Below are 24731 nucleotides of genomic sequence, written 5' to 3' on the forward strand. Positions count from 1 at the left end.
GTCATCAAGGTGTCTTGGGGTTGAGGGTTACCTTGTGATCGCGAGGCTACGCCCTAACAACGAGGTCGTCTCCCATCCGTCGATGGTCCTAAATGAGGCCGATGTTGGGGGTTGTCCGATGTGGCCCCTCAAATTCTTAAGTCAGTGAAGGGGAAAAGATAACAGTGTAAGCTATATGATTGAGTCAGTGTATAGAGAGTCTCCTTTTTCAGCATGAGCTGATGGGTTTCTTTTTATATCTGATCCCTGAGCCTTCTTACTAGTTGGCCTGGGATAAGATCAGGTTAATCATATGATCAGGTATCTGATCTTGATAAAATAAGATAATTATTATAAGTCATTAATATGATGTACATTGTAGTACCATTTTGAAGCAAATGATTGGAGCTTTGCTTATGTATCAGCCTTGGTGATAGATAAGCTGGCATGGGATAAAATTATCCTTATCAACATTTTATGTTCTAAAAAAAAAAAAGAATATAACAAATGGTACAACTATGAAAACAATGAGTTAAACTAAAATCATGTATTCTTCAAATAAAACAAAATGATCATGCAACCGCCTAAGCTTCCATTAAGTAATGATCTGAATACTTTTGGATGATAAGAAGGTTAAACAACAATTTTATTTTTTATTTAAATGGTAAGGGGTGAAGATAGGATATGATATTAGGATAAATTAATACTAATTAAAAAATTATAATTAATAATTAATAAAAAATAATGATGAGTTAAGATTTATAAAATAAGGGTGTGTTCGGTAATACATTTTAAATTTTTTTAAGAGTTGATAAAGGTGGCTAATGGCATGGTCGACATCCTCAACATAAAAAAACATCTTTTAGTCATGTTTATGTTATCTCATTATTGTGTGAAATGAACCAAATTTAATCTTTTAGCTTTATATTTCTACAAAATAACATTCCTATCACATTTGTTGTCATGTTATTATGCAAAGACTAATTATTGCATTTATAATACAGTGGCAAAATCATATAAATTCCTTTTCGTGTATTTTATTTTTGTTGTTGGGCTTTTTCATTAAATAATGTTTGTATGACTTTTCTCGTGTCATATAATCTTGCAAAGTAGAAATTTTATATTTTTAGCATATCCAAAAACCATCTGAGCTTTCCTTTTCCATGCATTGTGTTTATTATCACATTTTTATGAAACAATCACAAATGTTGCATTACATGAAGAAATTTCACATTTTTATTTGGTGCAGTGAGTTCACAAGAAATAGGAAATTTCATGCGATGTTTTTCTATGAGACATCGTTCGCAAAACTTATCTAGTTTCATAAACTTGTGCAAAGAATAAATTTGTAATTTTTATTTGTTAAAGTGAATCTGCATGAATTTTCTTTTTTGATACATTTTTTCTTTGTCATAACGATCATACAACTTATTTGGTGTCATATTGTTGTGCAAAAAAAATTATGTTTCTAATCCAATGGACATAATAGATTTATCTTCTTTTGTATATTTTTTTGTTATAAGTTTTTTTATAGAAAATAATATTCATATGACTTCTTCCATCATATATAATTATTATTATGTAGAGAAGATATTTGTAATGTTTTTGTTTGAAATATGAAAACGATGCTAGTAGTGTTAGATTATGTAATCCTATCTAAATGATAAGATATATTATAAATATGATTGAGTTGTGATGAAAGTTATAACCTAACAAAAAATATAATGACATGACATGATGATAAGTAACTCTCATAATTATATATTCTAGACCATTTACCCTTATTTATATATAGACAATATATAGTAAGGACTAAACATGTATTGACATGACATGATGTGTGATGAGATGAGTAAAAATAGGAGACATAGATACGTGACACAATAATTGCACAGGGTTTGAATATGAAGATGGTAACCTTACATATTAGATAGAATTGTTGTCAAACGATATTGAAAGGTATGTATCTTAACTTTGATATATTGTTATTTGTTTTCAATTTTGACATAAATTTTTTTTTATAACATATAACATATTATCATTTTTATGCTTATATATATATATATATAAGCGAACCGGTCGGTCCAACCGTCGCCTTTATAAACATGATCCGGTCAAGTGACCCCGCCCCAAAACCCTTCCGCCAAAAACCTAAGCCCTTACGTCCTTCTCTGCCCGCCCCGTCGCCGTTCGACTCATCTCGTCCTTCTCTCGGGTTGTGTGTGCGTGTTTCGCTCTCTTATCTCCCGGAGACGATGGCCGCTGGCAGTGAGCATAAGAAGAAGAGGAAGCCCGAGAAAAGGAGCGCCGACGACGGTTCGAAGCTTCGAAAGCCAGTCAAGAAGGCTAGGAAGGAGGCAACAGACACCCTTACCGCTCCCGCAGAGCTTCCGACCTCCTTACTCGTCGAAGCCGATGATCCCGATTTCCCCAGAGGTTTGGAACTCCGTCCATCCGTCTCAACGTCCATTGCTGATCGTTAGGCTGAAAGTTATCGTCTTTTGGGTTTGTTTGGTGGATGTAGGTGGGGGGAGCTTGCTGAGTCGACAGGAGCAGGCGGACGCTCGGGCAGAGGCTGAAGCTCAGTTTGAAAGGGAGGAAAGTTATTCGAGGAAGGGTAAGGGTAAGGCAAGGAAGAAGAAGGGGCTGAAGGGATCGTCGCTCGATTTTGACAATGATTTGGGTTCTCTTTTTGGTGATGGTATCACTGGGAAGCTTCCTAGGTTTGCTAATCGAATCACTTTAAAGGTATGAGTTTGCTTGTACCTGCGCGTTCAGCTTTTATTGGGATCGGTTTTGTGAATATTTTTAAAGATGGTTCTTTTACATTTCTCATTTTGGAAATAAGCTGTGCTTGTAATTGTTTTTGCTATCACATTGGTAAACCAAAATTTGGATACAAAGAGCTTTAGTTTTTGACCCTAGACATGATTTCCCTACAAAATCAATCGCTGAACCAAAGTTCTTCTGCTATCCGAATTAACCTTTTCAGAAATTAATGGTAGGTTTCATTTTAGTTTTACCTTTGCCCGTCTCTTTTCTTGGTTGCAATGAGCTGCATTGCATGTGGACTTCATGACATGTAAATCTATGACCGATAAATCTTTCTCCTTTGTGCCAGTACATTCGATGTTTGTATTAGCATGTGAGAAGTGTGATTTTCTCTTGGTTATTAATTTTTTGGAGAATCTCGTGAGCTCATATCTTCTCTTGCTAATCGTTACTTCTGATGTGGGCCTAGGGATATGATCTCAAAGTGTTTTAGACCATGTGAAGTTAATTGTTATCTAAATCTGTGGCTAGTTGATAATATAAAATCTGAAGGATTAAGAATTATCATTAAAATAGTTATTTATTCAGTCAAAACAAGTAAATTGCTAACTTTTCAGAATGAATGATACAGGCACATAGCCTAGGTGTTGGAGCTGTCTATATCATAGGCATTTATTTGTTTAATCTTAGTCTTGTTTAGGAGCAGAAAATTGATGCTAGATTCTTTGACAGGTTGTCTCTTTCGTTAAAGGTCTTGTTTGTCTGATTATCACTTATTTCTATGTCAATCTCCATTTGGCTTATACTATGTTGTTTGAATAGTTTCTTATTATCAGTTCTAGGTGGACTTGATTGCTCCTTATTTTGATACAATAAGTACTGTCTTATCAAGGGTCTGCTTTCTTTGGGGGAGGAATGTGTCGACCAGGAGAGATATTAAAGAGAAGAGAAGAGAGAAGACTCATGGAGGTGAAGAGAGGCAAGAGAGGGAATAGGAGAACCAGAGGAGAGAGAATATTATTGACAATTTTGGATTCTTCTATAGTTTTAAGGCTTGCGAGTAATTTATTTTTAAACTCTTCCTTCACTTGCTTATCCCAAATGAAGTTAGACTTAATTGGGGTCATTTCTGAAGGATGAAAGTTAATTCTGCATGCCGAGGATCCTGTATCAGCATTCTATCTTTTAAAATATGATTCTAATTGGGAAAATAACTTGCCTATTCTATACGACGCCCATATAGTTGACACAAATTATGGCTATTGATGCTTTTGAAAGTTGCCTATGAAAATAACACTGAAAATGCAATTCTATTTCTTTCTAATGAGGATTAGGATTTTCCTTAAGTCTTGAGACTCAGTTAGGTCTTGACTCAGGGCTTGGCTAAGGTCTCGGATCGAGTCCAAACCTGGATATGGTGTCTTTTGAATCTTCAAGATAGTTTGCTCTTGTTGGTTTGAGGCCACACTTGTTTAAGTGAAATGCCCGATTGGTCTGGTGTAGATTGGGTTGGATTTGTATCACAACAACTTTTCAAGGAGCATCCTCTATTGTTTTTTATGCCTGAGTCAATCTTTATGATCTCTCTTAGAATAGTAGTTAGCCCTATGGTAATAAAGATGATTAACTTTTGTGCCTCTTTGAGTGTAAAAAATCTTGCCTTAACTTTTCTTATCTCTTGATTTTTCCTTCCTGCAAATAATCTTTTTCATGTTTCATTGTCTTCTACCCACTTCATTCTCTTCTTACTGCATACTGATGAAATCTGCTGTCCATTGCAATGAAGATGTGCATATTGGGACCAAGAACTTTGTGTTATAAGTAGGAGTCATTTGGGACTAGGGAGATCCAACATTGTTGTCATAAGCTTGTTTCTAGCCAGGCCCACCATCTGAACTACTTTAATGCCAAAATAGCCCCTCAATCAAGGTCCCTTGCTTTAGAAATTTTGGCCTCAGATGTATTTGCGCTTGACATCTGAGATTGATCTACAACTTTCTTTCCTATCCTTGATGAACTTTATTAGATATTATTTTATTCAAAGATGATTGGTTAATGTTAGGTATGGTGGAGTGTTTCAAGTGCCATGTTCTTTGCAGTTTGGTGGATACATGATGGAGTATGCATAGGTCCATACAGGAGGCACAAGCCTTCTCTGTATGTCAGGAACCATGCTGATTGTTGTTTGCCGGTGCTTAACCGTATTAGACCTGTGGTTTTAACCATCAATTGGATGGGTTATATTGATTTGATCAAGATCTGGTGATGGGCTATGCAATCACTTGGTGTGTTCTGTGTACTGGTTGTTTTACTGTCTTTATTATTTTTCTACTACAATGTGGTACAAGTTGGTATGATGCCTGATATGCCATACTAGTTTGAAAGGTTGGAAAAATTGTTATTTGAGTGATATTCAAACCTTAATTAGTCCATTTCATTTTATTTTGTTGCCATATATGATGGCTGCATAGAATTCATCAATCTTGCAATGGAATAGTAACATTATTAATTATTAGTGAACTAATGTTACAGATTTACCAAGTTAATTTATCTTACCAGGAAAGTTCTAACGAAAAAAAATAACAACCCATAAGGAAATCATGTGTCATCATTCGTATTTTTAGCTTTTAACCTATTCCAGAAAGTTGTGCGATATAGTTCGTAATTCAATAGGCACTATCCATATTAATATTGTCAGATTGATTTAATTTTGCCAATTTTTTTCTGGTTCATATAACCATAAATTGGTTGAAATTGACCAAACCATCAATCTCAATCAGAGATGAAAGATCGGAATAAACAAAAAGAGAAGATGGATTTCACTGCATAACAATAAACTTCAGCCTACAACTGTGAATGCAGAACATTGAGGCAAAGCATTAGAAGAATCCATCAAAATGCATACCGTAGAACATGATTTTGTGGAAGAAATTCTGTCGGGAGACCCAGGAACTGCACCCATGTTAGACAACCACCTTCTCAAGAAGGTGTTGGTAGATTGGTTTCAAAGGGAAGAGGGTAAAGGCCTATCCTCTAGTAAACTTAGGTTTACTAGTAATAACTTCTAAACTATTCAACTCAGAGGAGAACTTGAAACTAAAAAAACCTGCAGCGAGATCTATGACTTGCAATTCACTTGTGACGCCCCAAAGCATATGTAGAGACAGTTTCAACGCAATTAGAAGAGGTGAGTGTCCAAAAAACTCACACAGATGCTAGTTTTCCACTGTTTTGATTTACCTCATCTAGATCCAACTAAAGTGCTAGATGGGGATGATCTTGGATCTTCAAGATATTCACTTCAAATGAACTGCTGGTTTTCTAGTCTCCAAATTTTTGAGCGTTTCAAAAGAGACCCACCCTAGTGTTGGGGAAGGCGGGAGAAGGGATGCTTAGTCATGTTCTGGCTTGTTGGTTGCTACCTGATGGTACAATAGGGCCTGTATCCCTAGATCCAGGGGCTCTATGGTGGAGGTAAGGAGGGTGGGTGAAGAAGCGTCACATAAAGATAGATCATGATGGAGGAGAAGCCACCCAACCCTTAGGTCAATTTGATTTTGTAATTCTGTAGAGATGACAAGTAAAACTTGTTTTCGTCCAATTTTTTAGAACTATTGATTTTTTAACTATTAATTGAGTGTATGCTTTGTGTGCGTGGTGATTTAGTGAAGCGTCAGACCTACAAGGATTCCATCAATATTTTCTAAGTTGTATATGATTAATACTTGAGTCATTTGTATGATCTATATGATGGTCACTATCGTAATTTGTTTGTTAAATATATTACTAATGGATATGTTTAATTTATTTTTATTAAATTAGTCTCTACAAGTACTTGTCTATTTTGTATACAATTTTTAATTTTTAAGTTTTGATCATGATTCGCTTTACCGGTCTATACGGTGTATCGATTAGTTATTGGTACGGTACGTACCGAGCTGTATCGAACCATTCTGAGCATACCGACACATGGTACATGGGAGCGTACCGATGTCCCACCCGTACGCGTCCCTTATCAGATCAGTATATATCGCCCGTGCCGAGCGGTATGCTATGGTTTAGCGAGCCTTGGTTATGATTTCATATGTCTTTTAAGAGAGTTATATTCGTTGAGTAATGTGAGGAAATATAAATCTTTTAGCATATAGTATTTTAATTTACAAAATTTTAATTTTTCATATATTTTCCATTTTGTGGTTTTGTAGTATTTTTAACTTTTTTATGGATTAATGCCTATCTCACTGGTTAAAACCTTCATGCTGATCCCAATCCTATAATACCTGATTTTGTGAACTATGGTTGGGATGATGATTGGATGTGCTATAAATGATGATCAATTCAAACTAATTAGTAAAGTCCCCACGAAAGAGGACAGAAAATGAGGATTAAGTGTTAACACACGATACTGTATTGTCACTTGTTTGTTGTATACTGTCATATAGATAATGCGACTGATATCATGTTGTTGCACATGCTGTGGGAGTCATGTCAACTTGGTGAAGCTTTGCAGTATCATGTTAATATCGATTTTTTAGCAATTATTACCAGGACACATATTTCAATAAGGATATGAAATTACTATTATTAAAAGGATATAACTCATTTACTATCAATTGCATGCTTATGTGAACTTCAACAATGTTGCATATTGTACCTTCTGATTTTGTGTAATATTTTATTTACCTGAAGAATGTCACTTTTGCATTGCCATGGAGATCACAGTATAAATTTCACTCCCTATACAGAATATTTCTCCACGAATGAAGCTTTGGGGCGTAATTGTTGAGGTTAATCGAAAAGACCTCGTGATCAGTCTTCCGGGGGGGCTGAGAGGATTTGTTCATGCAGAGGAAGTTACAGACATACCCATATCTAATGGAGATAAGGTATAAGAAGAGAAATATCTTGCTTGTAAAATAAATTTTCTGTAGGATGTTGAAAAATGTTGCCTGTGGCTGCATTTGTCATTTTATAACTAAATTCTTCGGAACTGTTGATTTTGCTTTCATATTGATGAAGATATATGCTATGGTTATAGCTTTTTGTCTTCTATTTTGCAGGTTTCTGAAGGTTACTTTCTATCCAGCATATTTCATGTTGGACAGCTTGTGTCCTGTGTTGTGTTACGGGTGGATGATGACAAGAACGATGGAAAAGGAAACAAAAGAATTTGGTTGTCACTACGACTAAGTTTGCTGCACAAGGGCCTGACTCTAGATGCAATTCAAGATGGAATGGTATTTCATAACAATTTTAGAGGATAAATAGTTAGAAAATATCGTGTTCGGTTAAGTAATCTAAAAACAGTTCTGGCTTTCCTGATCCGTCTTTTCTTCAAATTTAATTTTTTAATTTATATATTTAATGAATAATGAACTGGTAGCTGAAAGGCAATAGGTATTTAGGAACAGAACAAGTCTCACTGCTTGAGGGTATATATTGTTGTTCTTGCTTCCAACATACTTGTGACTGACTAATATTTTTCAGAACCTCTTTGATTTTATTTTATTTTCATTTCATTTCCTTGCCCATATTCATGGCATACAGCATCAATCTTCATTGCATATATGGTACTTCTATCCTATGATTTCATGCAAGGATTGCCATACCGACCCGTACCGCCCGGTACGAGCGGTACGTACCGGTCCGATGGTATATCGGTACGCGGACCGCCCGTTACCGGGCGGAACGAATAATAATATATATATATATATTAATAATTTAAATAAAATCGAGGCGACGTCGTGTCGCCTCGGCGATGTCACCGAGGCGACACGACGTCGCCTTTCTCGGCGACGTCGTCGAGGCGACGCAGCGCCTTTCTCGGCGATGTCGCCGAGGCGACATGACGTCGCCTTTTTCGGCGACGTCGCTATATATATATATATATATATATATATATATATATATATATATATAATTTAAATAAACGTCGCCTCGGCGACGTCGCCGAGGCGATGCGACGTCGGCCAATAAAAAAATAAAAAAAATAAAAATAATATATATATATATATACATATATCGCTCGGTATACCGAGCGGTATACCGTTCCGTACCGTACCGAGAGATCGTCGAAACTCCGGTACGGTACGAAATTTCGAATCTTTTTCATGTTATCTCATATCATGAATTTTGGTCCATGCAAATTGAAAACAATTTAATTATTTCTTTGCTTTACAGGTTCTGAATGCACAAGTAAAGAGTGTTGAGGACCATGGCTACATTCTTTTTTTTGGAGTATCATCTTTTACTGGCTTTTTGCCGAAGAATGAAAGAGGTAGCTAACCCAGCCACTTGCATACATAGATGTGTATTCTTATGCTCATTACTGTCTCTTTCTGAATGTTTGTTACATAATTTTGTTGATTTAGTTCCACTTATGATATGCGAAATAATATTGAAGTTGCCCATTTTGATGTGCATTCTCAAGTCTTTTATTTTGCAGATGGTGATCAAATTTTCACTGGACAAATTATGCAGTGTGTTGTCAAGGACATTGACAAAGCTCGAGCTGTTGTTCACGTTGATTCTGATTCAGATTTGGTTTCTAAATTTATAGTACGTTTCAAGTTGAAACTTTCACCTCATCTAGTTATTTGCATTCTTAGATTACCATCTGACTTTTTGTTTAAATTCATTATCTCTTGCAATAACCAATTTTTTTTATAGATTAAAGATTTGAAAGGGCTCTCCATTGACCTTTTGGTTCCTGGCATGATGGTCAATGCTCGAGTCCGTTCTACCCTTGAAAATGGGATTATGGTGTCATTTCTTACATACTTTACTGGAACAGTAAGGTTCTCACTTAATGTTATTTTCGTTTGCCTCTGTTGTCTCTGAGCCATACAACCATACTGTCGTAAAAGTTGCATTACCATCTAGATTTAGTCCTTGATCATCTTTTTGACAGGTAGACATTTTCCATTTGGAGAACACATTCCATAGTGGAACGTGGAAAGACAATTACAATCAAAACAAAAAGGTAATTATATTTCCATTTCTGGACATTGGTCAATCAAAATTATGCTATTGGATAATTTTCATTATCTAATATGCTTTCCAACTATCTGCTCATTCGGTGAATTGTTCTAACAGTTATTGCTTATAAAAAGGTTTACATGCCCGCTTGTAGACACTTGCTTTCCCATCCCCTTGCAAAACAAGCATGTTGTTTGTTCTAACTAGTGATTATGTTGCTCAATACGTCACATTAATGTGGTTGGTTACGGTATGTTCTTTTTCAAATACTAACAATCAAGGTCTCAATTTCGGTCCATACTGGCTTGTTCGGTACGGTCTGTACCAAGGTGTACCGACGGTACGCTCAAAAAGAGCTGAAAAACCTCCAAAAATACCTGGAGGTAATAATCCAAAAATATCGTAGCGTACCGATCGGTATGCCTCGGTAATGGTAGAAATCCGAGGTGTATCGACTAGTACACCTTGGTAATGTTCGAAATCCGAGACGTACCGATCGATATGCCTCGGTAATGGTCGGATTTCGACCGTTACCACTCGGTACATACCCTGTATCACCTGATACGGGGTCAAAACACTGGTACCGCCCGGTAGAGGGCGGTCCACGTACTAGTATCCTCTTAGACCGGTACATACTACCTGTACTGAGCAGTACACATCGAAATTAAGAACCCTGCTAACAATACACTCTTAACAGGTAGCAACAATTTGTAATGTCCCAAGACTCCCAACTATTTGGGTTGACCACATGGAATTTACTTTTTCACTATCGAGCTTTTTACAGGGCAGTATTTTTAGTTAAACAATGGGCAAACAAGTCATTTTGTGTTAATTCCAAAGTACTGTTAGCACTTCCTTTATGTCTCCTTACATCACGAATACTAAGCTAAGCTACTCAGCTTGCTTTATCAGGGTATCTATATGTTTTCTTTGAATATGTTTATAACATAAGTAACATTTCCTTGTATTATCCTCTACTGGTGTTTATACGTGTTTGTTTGTATTGCATCATTTTGTGTGATTTTGTGCATCCAACTCAATGGTCTCATGTATACTGTGCAAACTTCTTGTACATGTTGCCTATATGCCCAACATTGCAATTGATAAAGAATTACTAGTTTTGAACCCATCTTTTAAAATTTTCCTGTCATCCTTAGGGGCACAGAAATTTAAAATATTTGATGCCTCTCTGCACTTTAACTGCAACTTTTACTCTGTATACAATATCTGTCAATTTTGTTGAGTAATCAAAAGATATCTAAACCATTACTTGCAGGAACTTCTTGTTTTTTTTGTTAGATATCGTTGCAGGAGCAATTTTGTTTATTTTTATTTTTGGAATAACTCTATTTCCTTAGGAAAATTTGTGCAAATGTGATAAGCTGCCATGTGCTGAGATCTTATGTTTCTAAATAAAACTCATCTAGATTGCCTACGAGAAGAAAAGATGAAGCAAAAAAAAAGAGAACATTTTTCGCATGAATGGAGACTCCATTCCTACAGGGTCTTCTGACCTTGGATGAATAATCTACAATGAATTCTTAATCATTTGAAATATTTTGTAAAAAGAAAAGATTAATATCCATTTAGACTTCCATCATTGTTAAAGTAAGAAAGTTTGTTAATAAGCCTTGATTGACGAAAAGTCATAATTCAAGGTATGTAATTTTCTTGACCATTAAATTTTTAACATCATGTTAGTGGTGAAATCATATTATTATCTGTAATGGTGTAATTTCATTGACCATGTGTGAATCGGTAGAGAGGTGTGTGACTTTTATCTGAGTGTGCATTCTTGAGAGTGTGTGTATCTGGTGTATATCTATTTCTTTTCTCTAAATTGACCAATAATTTACATTCTCTTGTTGTCTTCCACCATTCTTAAATCTGAAACAAGGATAAACACTGTTTTCAAGCCCTTCATCCTCCTGTCCTACATCAACTACACTCTCAATGCTTCTCTTACATTGCTAAAATTGTTAATATATACTTGATCTTTGTCCTAAGTTTAAGACCTTTTCTAATTTTTGTCTCATCCATATTAAGTTAATCCCAATCGAATTTTCATCAAACCAGAATAATTTAATTATCAAACAGCATATACCATTACAACAATATCATTCCAAGTCTGCCTATGCATGCTTAACTTTATATCTTTTGCTTTGCTTGTCCCAAGCCTTGATAACTAAGAACAGTTTTATCATGTAGTTGATAGCCAGTGCAAAATTTGTTAGAACTCATGAACTTGGGTCTTTACCAACCATATACTTCTCGTTAGTAATTGCAGTGTGCAAATCCATTTGGTGGAGAACCATATCTGGCCAAACCATATATTTACATACCCCATTTTCTATCAGTGATCAGACTGTTGTCAATATTGCACATCTGATCAACCTGTAGCACAGCGTCTCCCAACATCATATGACATAAGAGCATTATCATTTATACGTTTTCAAGACAAATAGTATTAAGTTTTTCTTTGATTTTTTGTAATATGATTAGTAATACAATAGTAAGATGACAATTTTACAGAAACAAAATTGATGTCAAGCATGCATAAAAAGGATGGTATCATTATCATACTGGTATGGTTGCCAACCAGTACAAGTAATGGACTGATATTTGAATTCTTCGTTGAAAATCTCTTCTATTCAAGATGCTCATATCATGTTAAACTTATCACGAGCAATTCTGTAAACAAGGACATGTTTCCATCAATGAACATAGTGAATCGGTTGTAGTTATTGAATGCCTTACCAATGTTACTATATGCCAAGGTTCGTCGTACTACGGTGTACTGCTTGGTATGGGCGGTATATATCAGTCCAATAGCAGATTGTTATGGGCGGTACATCGGTATGCTTCTATGTATCATGTGTTGATACGCTTGGTATGGCTTAGCACAGCTCGGTAGATCCCGTATCGATAGCTGGTTGGTACATTGATACAGACCAGTAAGGCGAACCATGCTATATGCCCTTAATAAAAAAAGGCATACCGAATGCATAAGACTCTCGTCGATGCAGGGTTTGGAGAGGATCAACGTACACAGGCTTACCTTTCTACATACTGTTAAATATCTAGTTATATACATAGTTTAACAGTTAAAGTCTGCCACTAATGGGGTATAATCCATTTTATGACCATAGCAAGGTTGCATATGATCCACTAGTGGGTTTGGTTCGCTAGATCAAGTGGCCCTGACCAATAGGGTCGATTCAGTAAAATGGCTAGGCATATGTCACTGCACTATTGATATGCAAAAACTACCAAATGGTGACTTTTGTAATTGAAGTTTTGTTACGAAGAGCTCATATTATTAGAATCTTGATGTTCTTGGTGTTTTATCTTTTGCCCACATGCTTTGCAATTTCATCAAATGCATATATATTTAATTTTTTTGCATCTCACCATCTGTTTGCATTTTTCGATGTAGGTGAATGCTCGGATATTGTTTATTGATCCATCAACTAGAGCTGTTGGACTAACCTTGAATAAGTATCTTATAGATAATAAAGCTCCACCTGCTGTAAGTAATCTGTAATTTACTGCAATGCTGTAATTTTTTCTTTTTTTTGAAGAGATTCAAAGGCATTTTTTCAGTAGCACAACCAATAAACTCTAGTTTCTACTAGAAACTAGTAGGAACAAGTGAAGAGAGAGAGAGAGAGAGAGAGAGAGAGAGAGAGAGAGAGAGAGAGAGAGAGAGAGATAAGAACCTAGAAGAGGAGAGGAGGGAAGAAAAAGAAGAGAGACTTAGGATGGCAACGACAATGGCTTCTATTCCAGTACCATTTTTGATGAATTATACTATTTATTGCTCATAATGAGTTCCAACAATTACATTAACTCAAGATATTTAGACGGTAAATCCTTCTAAGATCCTTATTTGGGTCCTCATTACTGAATGATCTTTTTCTGGAAAGTAGACTTCGACAAACCGAGCCGAGCTTTGTACTGAGTTGCTTGATATTAGCCTTTTCTCATTAGGAGAATTTGAAACCCTTGGTTTATCTGGCATGGGAAGTCATCTTTCATGCTGTGCCGAGCTGTGACAATGTTCACCAGCTGAGTCATGACGGAGCTCAGTTCATTTAACTGAAGCTCTTAATTCCTGGTCAAGCTAAGCATCAATGTAATTAGTAATTCAACTCATGAAAACCTTGGTTTAGTTTCAGCTTTTATTAGATTGGTGATGAGGATATCTAGTTCTCTTCAAATAAATTTTTTTATTTTCGTTCATATGTTGGGTCAGTTGTCTTTTTGTTGTATAATTAATTTTTGCTGATGTATTTTATGTATCAGTTGTTTGTGTGGGTTCTCTACTTTTGCTAACAATTGTTGGTTCTTTGTAGTATGTTCAAACCGGAGAAATTTATGATAATTCACAAATTTTAAGAGTTGATAGAGGGCTTGGTTTTCTTCTTGAGATACGTTCTTCTCCAGCACCTTCACCAGCATATGTCAGTGTATGTTCAAAATTAGATTTGCATGGTTTAGGCACTGGTATATGATGAAGGGTCTCCCTAGTTGTTGCTGATTCTTATTCCATTTTATTTTGAACAGATACATGATGCTTCTGATGAAGTTCTGAAGCCGGAAAAAAAGTTCAAGGAAGGGGATTATGTTCGTGTTCGCATTCTTGGAATGAGATATTTAGAAGGGCTAGCAACTGGCACAATGAAGGTATATTTTTTGTTAAGCTGATCATCTTTATTTTCATGGGCATTAGTGAAACTTTAAACTTGAATGGACTTTGTAACTCCATGGTACCTGATATATGCATCTTGATTTGGTTTTGGGTATCTTTAAATTGGTGAAGATAGTTGTGTCAGATCTGTGATGAGCAAATTCACCTATATTTGTTTCTTGATTTACAGTAAATAAACTAATTTACAACTTCAAATTTATTATTAGTAGTTGTATTTCTCTCTAAGAGATACATGACAAGTAATAACCATAGTAAAAAGAATTTTGAGCAACTGAATGTACAAAATCGAGCTGGACCTAATTTTGACTTGACACCGGAACTTATTTACCTCTCAAGGAGAACTGGATCTCGTTGCCAGTAGTATATCTAGTGGTTATTTCTTGAAGATGAGCTGAATGAATCTAACATCTAATATTTCTGAGACCATGAGAATTGCAAATTTCCTTTATTTTTCTTCTGAGACAATTTTGGGATTTGATCTTCAATGGAAAAAAAGTTTATATGTTAGGATCTTCTCAGATATGTTAGTGCTTGCAGGCGAGTGCTTTTGAAGGGTCTGTTTTTACTCATTCGGATGTCAAGCCTGGAATGTTGGTGAAATCTAAAGTCATTGCTGTTGAGAACTTTGGTGCAATTGTCCAGTTCCCAAGTGGTGTTAAAGCACTATGTCCTCTCCCACACATGTCAGAGCTAGAGATTGTAAAGCCACCTAAAAAATTTATGGTCTGTGTTCTCACTCTATTTTTTTTTGTGCTAAATTTATTAAATGTTTGTTTTTTTCTCTCACTATAGAATGCACTTTCTGCAGGTTGGAGCTGAATTACTCTTTCGTGTGCTTGGTTGTAAATCCAAGCGAATAACTGTCACATACAAGAAGTCACTAGTATGTTTCATTTAAAAATGATCCCATTTGTTTCTGTTGGTTCTTAATATATATAAATACATATACATATATGCTGATGCAGAAACTTGCCATGTATACTTTTTCTTAAATACTTAATTCTAGATATTTGTCTTTTACTAAATTCTATGTCTGGTGTTCTGATTAGGTCAAATCGAAGCTAGATGTGCTAGCATCATATGGTGATGCAGCTGAAGGATTAGTTACACATGGATGGATCACTAAAATTGAAAAGCATGGTTGTTTTGTGAGGTTTTACAATGGTGTACATGGTTTTGCTCATAGGTTAGACTCTTTTTTATTTCCTTTCCTGAAGAACTAATATATTACAATGTTATGTATCTTTGTTACTTCCATATAATGGTTTGTCATTTAAATTTGATCATTTATGTGTCCGTATTGATCCATGTATCTTTCATTAGACATGAAACATTTGTATTTGCTTTAGAAAAGATTCAAAAAGGTACTGATGTTGTTTTCAGACAAACATTTTTTTGATTTTATTTGCATTCAATGGCATATATATAGATAAGTATGGCATACCTTTTTAACTTACAGGATGTGGAATAGGATAAATAAAATTGTGATTCCACATTTGGAATGGCATTTCCTATGTTTCTAAGCTTTTCGGATGTGGAAGCATGATCTAAAGGGGTCCGTAATGGCTTCTGCAAGTACTTGCAAGTTGCAACTAGCTTGAAACTTCTTGCATGACTCATAAACATTATCTGAACCTAACAGTGCAAATCCATTAGTTCTGTATCATGTATGTAGGTTCTTATTAAAATAATACTTCCTCCAGCTACAAACTAATCTCATTATCAATTTTATATCCTTTTTGTGGAAGGCTGTATTCCTTTATTGTTTAAACTTTAAACTTTAAACTAATCTCCTTTTTTTGCTTTTGTAAAGTGATCTCTTTTTCCACTTTGGACTATGTTTCTACATCTAAATTCTGATAGAACTTCCTTGACAGAATATAAATTTGTTCAAGCAACTTGTCAAGTAAATGCCTTTTTATGAGCTTACTTTGAAAATCTAGTGACGTGTGAAGTTCAACTTTCAATTTAATGTTTAGTGTCTAATATTATTTCACATGCTTCTTTGTTTATCTAATCTAGATCTGAGCTTGGATTGGAGCCAGGAGCTGAAGCAGACTCTGTGTATCATGTTGGACAAGTGGTCAAGTGTAGAATAATAAGTTGTGCTACCTCTTCACGAAGAATCAGTGTTAGTTTTGTTATATCTACCAAAAGGTCTGCAATCCTTTACAATTAACTCCCTTTATATGTCTCTACCAAAAGGTTATATCTACCAAAATGTTTTTGGCAAATTATGATCGGGTAGGAAGGTTGAACTTAGTTTCTTAGTATGTAGCTGTACTTTTGTGTACATCATGCTTGCTTCAAAGCTGTATTACATTTATTAAATGATAATTTGGTTGGAGAGCAAACTTGTTTTTCTCCTCCTTCTAACCTACTAAACCTTTGCATAGAATTCATTTCATTATCTTTTGAATTCAGGTGGAGATTTGTCATGCTTTTAAAAGTCCTTGGTTGATATCTAAGTATGTTTGAATGTCTGAAACACTGACAGGACTTCCGATGATGGTGCAGTCAAGATGGGTTGTGTTGTCTCTAGTGTTGTTGAACGTCTGACTCCCACAGCAGTCATTGTCAGTCTTACTAAGAATGGTTACTTGAAGGGAACAATTTTTAATGATCATTTAGCAGATCACCATGGTTTGAATTGGATTTAAAATTTTTCATTGAAGTACTTATTTAATGTATCATTGAATATCTAACTCCCAACTTGTACTTTTGTTAGCGCAAGCCACTTTACTGAGGTCTTTGTTGAGGCCGGGATATGAATTCGATCAACTTGTGGTGCTAGGTATATCCTAATTTTGTTCCTTTGCACTTTTTTCTCATTGCTATTTATTTGTGTCAAGTTTATCCATTCAAGATTTCATTGAAATCTATTTACTACCTGCAAGAATACCAAATAACATGATGTTGAGTCTATAATTTGGTTTTTTTGTATTAAATTAATTACTAGTACTATCAAATAATGTCCTTGCAATTTGATGTTGTTTTTATAAGTTTATTATCTCCTATCATTTTCCGAATGTCAATCCCCAAATAACAATTTCACAAGCTTTTCCAATTTCTTTCTCGACTATCTATCCATGCTTTTAATCAAGTTTCGTAGTTTCATGCTTTGGTACTTGGTAGTGTATTGATCAACGTACGGATTGTTACCATACTGGTTTGACTAGACTAGTGTATCATGTGTCCGTATTGCGAGGCATATCGACGACATGAAAAATGGCGAAAAATAGCTTAAAAAATTTTGAAAATAGAAAAAAATAGACTAGTGTTTTTAAATTAGAAATAAATATAAATTTAGTATAATTTTAGAAAAAAATAATCTAAATTGGGAAAGAATAGTGGTACATATCTTTTTTGGGCTTTAAAGAGGTATCTTTATGGCACATTTTGGATTGTCGTTTCGTTGATATTGAATTATTTACAAAGAAATGATTTGAATTATTAGATTATTTGTGAAGCAACTTAAGCTTTAAGATTCAAATGAACCTAGTAATTGATTGATGGATATACTTGATTCTACCACCAAAAAGAACGATGAGACTCCAGGGCAATGGATCGGGGTCCTAAATCCTATGTATCTGTATATCAATTTGTATGTTTGTCGGACTCAATCCTGAAATTGATCCCATAACGTAATATACTGATACATCGTATGTCATTGGTGTATAAATATGATTGGTCGTACCTGATTATTGTGAACCACGTGTCCGAGGCAACTCCTGAGGTATGTACGATTGTGGCATGTACTAGTGTGGAGTACGGTAAATGTCGGAACTTTTATTTTCGTTATTGATCGGCTGCTCCATATCATAAGATCGATCATCATATTGTTGCTTGAAGAAGAATGACCAACTGTCATCATACCAACGTATACAGTTTCGAATGTACGTATCGGTCCGACAATAAACTGGTACTATATATATATATATATATATATATATATATATATATATATCGAATGGTATACCGAGCGGTGTATTGCTCGGTATACAGTAACGTATTGTATCGAGAGAATGTCGAAACTTCGGTACGGTACGATATTTCAATCCTTGCATCATACTATTGCTTGGAGAAGAATGACTAATTACCATGTCGAGCTTCATGATCTGAATTTTAGGTGGCATACATAAAATATTGTTTCTCGGTCCATGCACCATTCTCAAACTATGTAGACGGGACCATCGACTCTCTGACATCGTCGGTCAAGGCACTACTGTCCATGTCGCTGCCATGTCTCCGAACTGAGAGGTTTGCTGAATGCGATCGAGAAGCTATTTGCATACTTTTGAGTAGGGAGTTATTCCTCTAACTTAGGTGTTAGTCCTTTCTAATTAGCCTCCCAAGCTTCATCCAATCAACAAATTGTAGTTTTGTGAAGTTTTAAGTGTGTGCAAATATGAGAATGAGAGAAAGAAGCGAGTAAGAATGAGATTGAGAGTATAAGAGTTTGAGAGAGTGAAAGGGGGTGAAAGAGGGTGAGGAAATAGTTTAAAAACCTTTTCAAATGGATCTGACTGTTAGAAAGGGTCAGATCTGAGCCGTCCGTTAGTAACGATCAGAATTTGATCGTTACCGATCGATGTAGGTCGGTAACAGTAGGATTTTGATCGTTACCGAGTGGTACAAGCTCATATCGGGCGATATACAACCTTTTAGTTTATACCACCCGGTACAGGGTGGTTTGCATATTGATTCCCTGTCGGACCAGTATGTACCGCCTGACAGTATACCGTGGTACGGCAAACCGTGGGAATAATTACATATATAATTCAAATTGGTAACTTGACATGCATAACTGGATAATATTTTTTATTCAATATGGAGTCATTAGTGTCTATATTTCTGTTGGGCGAAACTAAAATGGTCAGATGTTGGAATTACTACTACTTTTAACTTGTTGAACGTAGCTGAAGTAGGAACATTTTCCTGACTAAATACATTTATCTAACTTGTACCTTTTCTCTAAATGTTTTACAGACTCTGAAGGGACAAGCCTGATTCTTTCTGCTAAACACTCTCTTATTAGTTCTGCAATGAAGATTCCTTCAGATCTTGCTCAGATTCATCCTCTAACTGTTGTATATGTAAGATACATACTTGTATCTAATGCATGTGTTTTCAAGCATCGTTGTTCTTTTCTTATTGTTCTATTTTGTTTCTCTTTAATCTTTTGATTTAATTTGGACAGGGCTATATCTGCAATATCATTGAAAGTGGTTGCTTTGTTCGATTTCTTGGACGTCTGACTGGATTTGCACCGAAAAATATGGTAAATATGTTTGGATTGTATTCCTCAGGTTTTTTTTCTTTGATATCTTATTCTTGTTTTAATGTTGTTCTTGTTTTAATAGGCTACAGATGAAATGATTGATAACATATTGGATGCGTTCTACATTGGGCAAACTGTTCGTAGTCACATCGTAAATGTGAGAATATAGTTCATAGCAGGTCCATTTTTTCAAAAAATCTGTGTTACTTGTAGTTAACATGCTTGCTTTTTATAGGTCAATAGTGAAGCTGGTCGGGTAAAGCTCTCCTTAAAACAGTCTTTGTGTTTATCATCAGATGTTTCATTTATTAAAGGATATTTTCTTTTGGAGGAGAAGGTAATGATATTTATCTTATTGCTTCATCGGTTTTAACTTTTAAACAACATATATTTCTTGCTGAAGTTTTACGTCATCACAGTTGCGTGCTTTCTGTTTGTGGGTTTTGTTGAATATTGTACCAAAGTGAAAGCAATTCAAATTTAGTTTAGTTTATTTTTTTGCTAATTTTTTTGTTTATATATACAGTCGCACATCATTTAGAGCAGCTAATTTTCACAGCTTGTAATTTACATCTAATTTAGGGGTAACAACACAATCCCATTAAAGAAATGAAAATCCTTAGATGAAAACCATTAGCTATAATGGTTTAGTATCAATATAATACCAAGAAAGTAGGGTGCCTCAATGCATGAGAGTTTTGATAATGCGGCTTCTACTTCTTGGAAAGATCAATGTATGCGGCCATGCCTTTGTAAGCAAAGAGCAACTTGACTTGATCATTCATCACTTAGGTTGTAGAGGGTGCAACCTTAATGTGGCACCAAAACTTACATTCCATAATATCGAGAAAGAATGAAGATTACTATTTAATGTGGAGCAAAAAAGATAGCATGTCAAATGGAAAAAGTGGAGGCTTGGAACTTGGACAAGGATATTATGTTAATACCAAGTGGTTGACCAATAGGTTACGAGCTTGATAAAGGATATCCTTGGGGAATCTATAGGTAGAAGTGTAGCCTTGTGAGAGAGTTGGCTGCGGTGTGAGGAAGTGTAAAAAAATATTATGTCTAAAATATCATGTTTTTTAAATTGGAAAAATTAAAAAAAAGGAGAACGCAACAAAAATATATAGATACTAAAAAAGAGACAAAATGAGATATCAATATGGCAAGACATATGGCTTATATTAAATTTAATAATAAGTTAGATATTAATGATAATAAAATGTATATATTTTAAATAATAAAAGCTAAGGAAAGAAAGAGTGGGAATTTAGGTAGTATGATTTATTAAGGATGAGAATAAAAAATTCTTGTTAATGATAAGGAGATTAAGGAGAGATGAAAAAATTATTTATATAAGTTATATAATGAACATTGGACAAATAACTTATCTTTAAAGATAGATAGTGGGTTTAGTAATCATAGATTTGTTCATAAAATTAAAGCAATCGTTATAAAAGAAACGTTAGCAAGGATGAAAATAAGGAGTGCGGAAGGTATTCTTGTTGAGTTTTGAAAGAGTTACGAGATTGAAAAGTTGTTTCGATGAATAGTTTATTAACAAAATTTTTGATTTAGAAAGAAACTTGATGAATTGGGAAGGAGTTTTTGGTAAGGTATGCAATACTGTACCATACCGGTGTTTCGAGGTTGGCTCGGTATGGTACGGTACCGACATACCGAGCGGTACACCAGGGCGTACCGAACAGTTTTATATATTATCTTCCCTACTGTAGCACTACCACGGTGTAATACTGTAGCACGTTCCGTCCGGTATTGAGCGGTCCACGTATCGGTATGCCGTCGGACCGGTACGTACTGCCCGTACCGGGCGGTACCATTCGGTATTGCATACCATGGTTTTTGGTAATAATTGGTAAGAATAAGGGAGATATCCAAAATTGTTCTAGTTATAGAAGAATTAAGATTAAAAGTCAGAGTATGTTAAAGAGTGATCGAAAGTTGAATAATATGTGGAATAAATATTTGTAGTAATCAATTTGCTTGCATATGATTTTTTATTTATTATGAAGAAAGCTTATGATAGAACCCATATTAATTTATCATGGTGAGTATAGAAAAAAAAGTGTGTAAACACTAATTATATTATAAAAGATATGTATGATAGTGTAGTGATGATTTACAATCATAGGAAGTGTTTTCCATGAGTTTCCTATTAGTCTAGGACAAGATTCGCAATACCGTACCGTACCGGTATTTCGACCTGGGCTCGGTACCGGTACGGTACGGTGTACCGAACACTGCAGCAGTGCTACAGTGCATTACAACAATGTACTGTACTGATACAGTGCACTGCAACAGTGTTACAGTGCACTACAGTGCACTGCTACAGTGCGGACCGGTACCGGGCGGACCACGTACCGCTGGCCTGTCAGACCGGTACATACCGCCCATACCGGGCGGTACGATTCGGTATGGCAGACCCTAGTCTAGGACCACTAATTGTTTTGATCATGTAAAAGGTATGTATAAATTATAATCATGTGACATTTCTTTTCCTTTGAAGAATAATATTGGATTTTGGCTCTTCTTTGTACTTCTCCCCTCTGTTATTTCTTTCCTCTCCTTTAAGCTATAGCTCTCTGTTATTTCTTTCCTCTGGATTGTCTTATATATTATTTTCAAGAGTTGATTACCAATATTTCTTTTTCATTAACACATCTTTTATCCCATGTGAAACTGCAAATATCATGTTCTAGTGTTCCTTGAAGACTTTTCAAGGATTTGAAAAGCAGCTAATATGTTTCCTAATGTGGTCATATATATGGTTGGACCGTAAAATATGTTGCTTAGGCCATACACAATAATTGGTGATCAGTCTGCATATGCAACTTTCAAATTTTAAGTAGAAGATATGTTATTGTTATTTAAGGTTTACTATGAAGATCCTATCAACTAATTGCTACTAAATCACACATTTTGCATATATGAAGATATTATAGTTGTACTTTTTATTCATCTTATAGTAATTGTTTTATCATATGTTCACATTTGCTTGTTTTAGAAATTACAATTGTTCTTTATTAATATAATTTTATATAGTTACTTGTTAACTTCCCTAGTGTGCCTGAGTGCACTGTTGTGATATTAGTTGTCATCAATCATGAAATTTGATCATATTATTTGAACTCTGTATATTTAGGTAATTATTTTTCTTTGTGATGTCAACTTTTGTTCCTCAATTTGGACTGACTTTCACTTTCTTCATTTCACATTGTCCTTGAAGTTAAATTGAACTTTGCCATGGCTGAAAGTTGCAATGTTAACTGACAACATATTGATATTCCTTTTTTTTGTAAATTCTCTTTGATTTTTAACCATTCTTGACAATCACTATTTCAGTTCATTCTGTTCTATTTTAATTCTTGACATTATTGTTTCCTCTACTCTTTCATGCTTGATATATCAACATGTTTTCTGTTTGGTTTAATCCAATTTTTTGGATTTTTTTGTTTATTTCATATTATTTTCATTTATTCATTTATTTTTATGTGATACAGATTGCAGCTATACAGATGTCTGATGTCAAAGACTTTGATTTGAGCTGGGTGAAGGAATTTAGCATTGGCAGTTTGGTTGAGGGAGAAATTCAAGAAATAAAAGAATTGGGTGTTGTCCTTGGCTTCAAAAATCATCATGATGTTGTTGGATTTGTGGCACATCATCAATGTAAGTTCTGTATTCTATGTAAGTCTATCGCTTTAAGAATTCCAAGTTGTTAATTCTTGGTTAAATGCCCTTTTCAGTGGGGTGTGTCAATGTGGAACTGGGTTCTGTTGTTACTGCTTTGGTTCTGGACATAGCAAAGTTGGATGGTCTTGTTGACTTATCCCTTAAACCGGAGCTAGTTGGTAGTGTTTCTGCAAAGGATACTAAAAAGGTTAGATCATGATTAAGTTGTCCTTGATTAATGAACTTTTTCCAAAAGAGGAACTGTCAGATTAATGCTTGTGGCAGTATCTGCACTTCTTATTATGCAATTTGTTGTCATAATTGACATTGACCTTGGATGGTAATTTGTTTCTATTTTATCATCCATGTTTTTTCAGAAGCGGCGTAGAAACATATCTGTGGACTTAAAGCTATACCAAACAGTAAAAGCAGTTGTGGAAATTGTCAAAGAAAATTATTTGGTAAGTAGGTTATCAGAGTCTAGTTGTATAATCTATGACTATTTAGGCAATGGTTGCTTTCATTTGATTTTGCTTATCCTTACCTTCTCAATTTTTTCAAACCCAGGTTTTGTCTGTTCCTGAGTACAAAAATGCTATAGGGTACGCATCAACGACTGATTACAACATACAAAAGCTTCCCTGCAAGCATTTTGTGAATGGCCAGAGGTAATTTTTTATTCCTAAACATCTGTGCAGGCTCTGCTGGACTGTTAATAACTCGTTAAATGTCTAAATAAAGAACTAATTGGCCAAAATGAGAACCATATATGGGTGGCTATTTTATGATCCAGCTGGTACTGTTTTAAATGGTGGAACCTTGTTTCTTTTCTTCATTAGAAAGTGGTTTGGTGCTGTCTTAAATAATTAAACCTGCCACCTTTTCATTACCCAAAAGGACTCCACACTTCAGCCCAACCACCATACTGGATGTCACCTCTGGTGTTGGTTCGAAAACAAGTAGATAAGCTGTAGACAAGGGAACTTAGAAAGAGATTGCTTCTTTTGGAGCCTTAATACTTATCCAAAAGAAGCAAGATAGGAGTGTGATTGCGCATGTCATCAGACCTTGAACAAGGTCACAGTGAAGAAAAAATATTCTCTCTCCCTCGCTCTCTCTCTCTCTCTCATTGTGGTCATGCCCAATCAGTTGGCAAGGAAAGATACTTCACCAAACTAGACTGATGGTTGGATTTTGGCAAGTGCTGATAGTTGTAGGGGGATGAGATATCCGGTGTGTGACTGAGTATGAGACATTCAAGTTTTTGGTGATGCCCTTCGGAATGACAGATGCCCTGGTTACAGTCTGGGTTAT

General features: G+C 35.2%; 1 protein-coding gene across 1 annotated transcript in view; it reads left to right on the forward strand.

Annotated features, from left to right (window-relative positions):
• Window positions 1-2100: 2100 nt before the first annotated feature.
• Window positions 2101-24731, forward strand: part of LOC135616827 (rRNA biogenesis protein RRP5-like) — a 43386-nt gene continuing 20755 nt past the window's right edge. Inside the window, exons 1-25 of the mRNA XM_065116484.1 lie at window positions 2101-2415; window positions 2504-2727; window positions 7497-7637; window positions 7812-7988; window positions 8932-9028; window positions 9197-9309; window positions 9421-9543; window positions 9662-9733; window positions 13166-13258; window positions 14085-14198; window positions 14296-14415; window positions 14978-15163; window positions 15249-15323; window positions 15490-15626; window positions 16463-16597; window positions 16938-17083; window positions 17169-17234; window positions 19430-19536; window positions 19641-19721; window positions 19804-19878; window positions 19957-20058; window positions 23246-23414; window positions 23492-23625; window positions 23795-23878; window positions 23985-24085. Of these exons, the coding sequence (XP_064972556.1) occupies window positions 2235-2415; window positions 2504-2727; window positions 7497-7637; window positions 7812-7988; window positions 8932-9028; window positions 9197-9309; window positions 9421-9543; window positions 9662-9733; window positions 13166-13258; window positions 14085-14198; window positions 14296-14415; window positions 14978-15163; window positions 15249-15323; window positions 15490-15626; window positions 16463-16597; window positions 16938-17083; window positions 17169-17234; window positions 19430-19536; window positions 19641-19721; window positions 19804-19878; window positions 19957-20058; window positions 23246-23414; window positions 23492-23625; window positions 23795-23878; window positions 23985-24085 (3053 nt within the window). The 5' untranslated portion in view covers window positions 2101-2234. The remainder of the gene's footprint in view (window positions 2416-2503; window positions 2728-7496; window positions 7638-7811; window positions 7989-8931; window positions 9029-9196; window positions 9310-9420; window positions 9544-9661; window positions 9734-13165; window positions 13259-14084; window positions 14199-14295; window positions 14416-14977; window positions 15164-15248; window positions 15324-15489; window positions 15627-16462; window positions 16598-16937; window positions 17084-17168; window positions 17235-19429; window positions 19537-19640; window positions 19722-19803; window positions 19879-19956; window positions 20059-23245; window positions 23415-23491; window positions 23626-23794; window positions 23879-23984; window positions 24086-24731) is intronic.

The sequence above is a fragment of the Musa acuminata genome, chromosome BXJ2-7 (genome assembly GCF_036884655.1).
Source record: "Musa acuminata AAA Group cultivar baxijiao chromosome BXJ2-7, Cavendish_Baxijiao_AAA, whole genome shotgun sequence".
Taxonomy (NCBI): domain Eukaryota; kingdom Viridiplantae; phylum Streptophyta; class Magnoliopsida; order Zingiberales; family Musaceae; genus Musa; species Musa acuminata.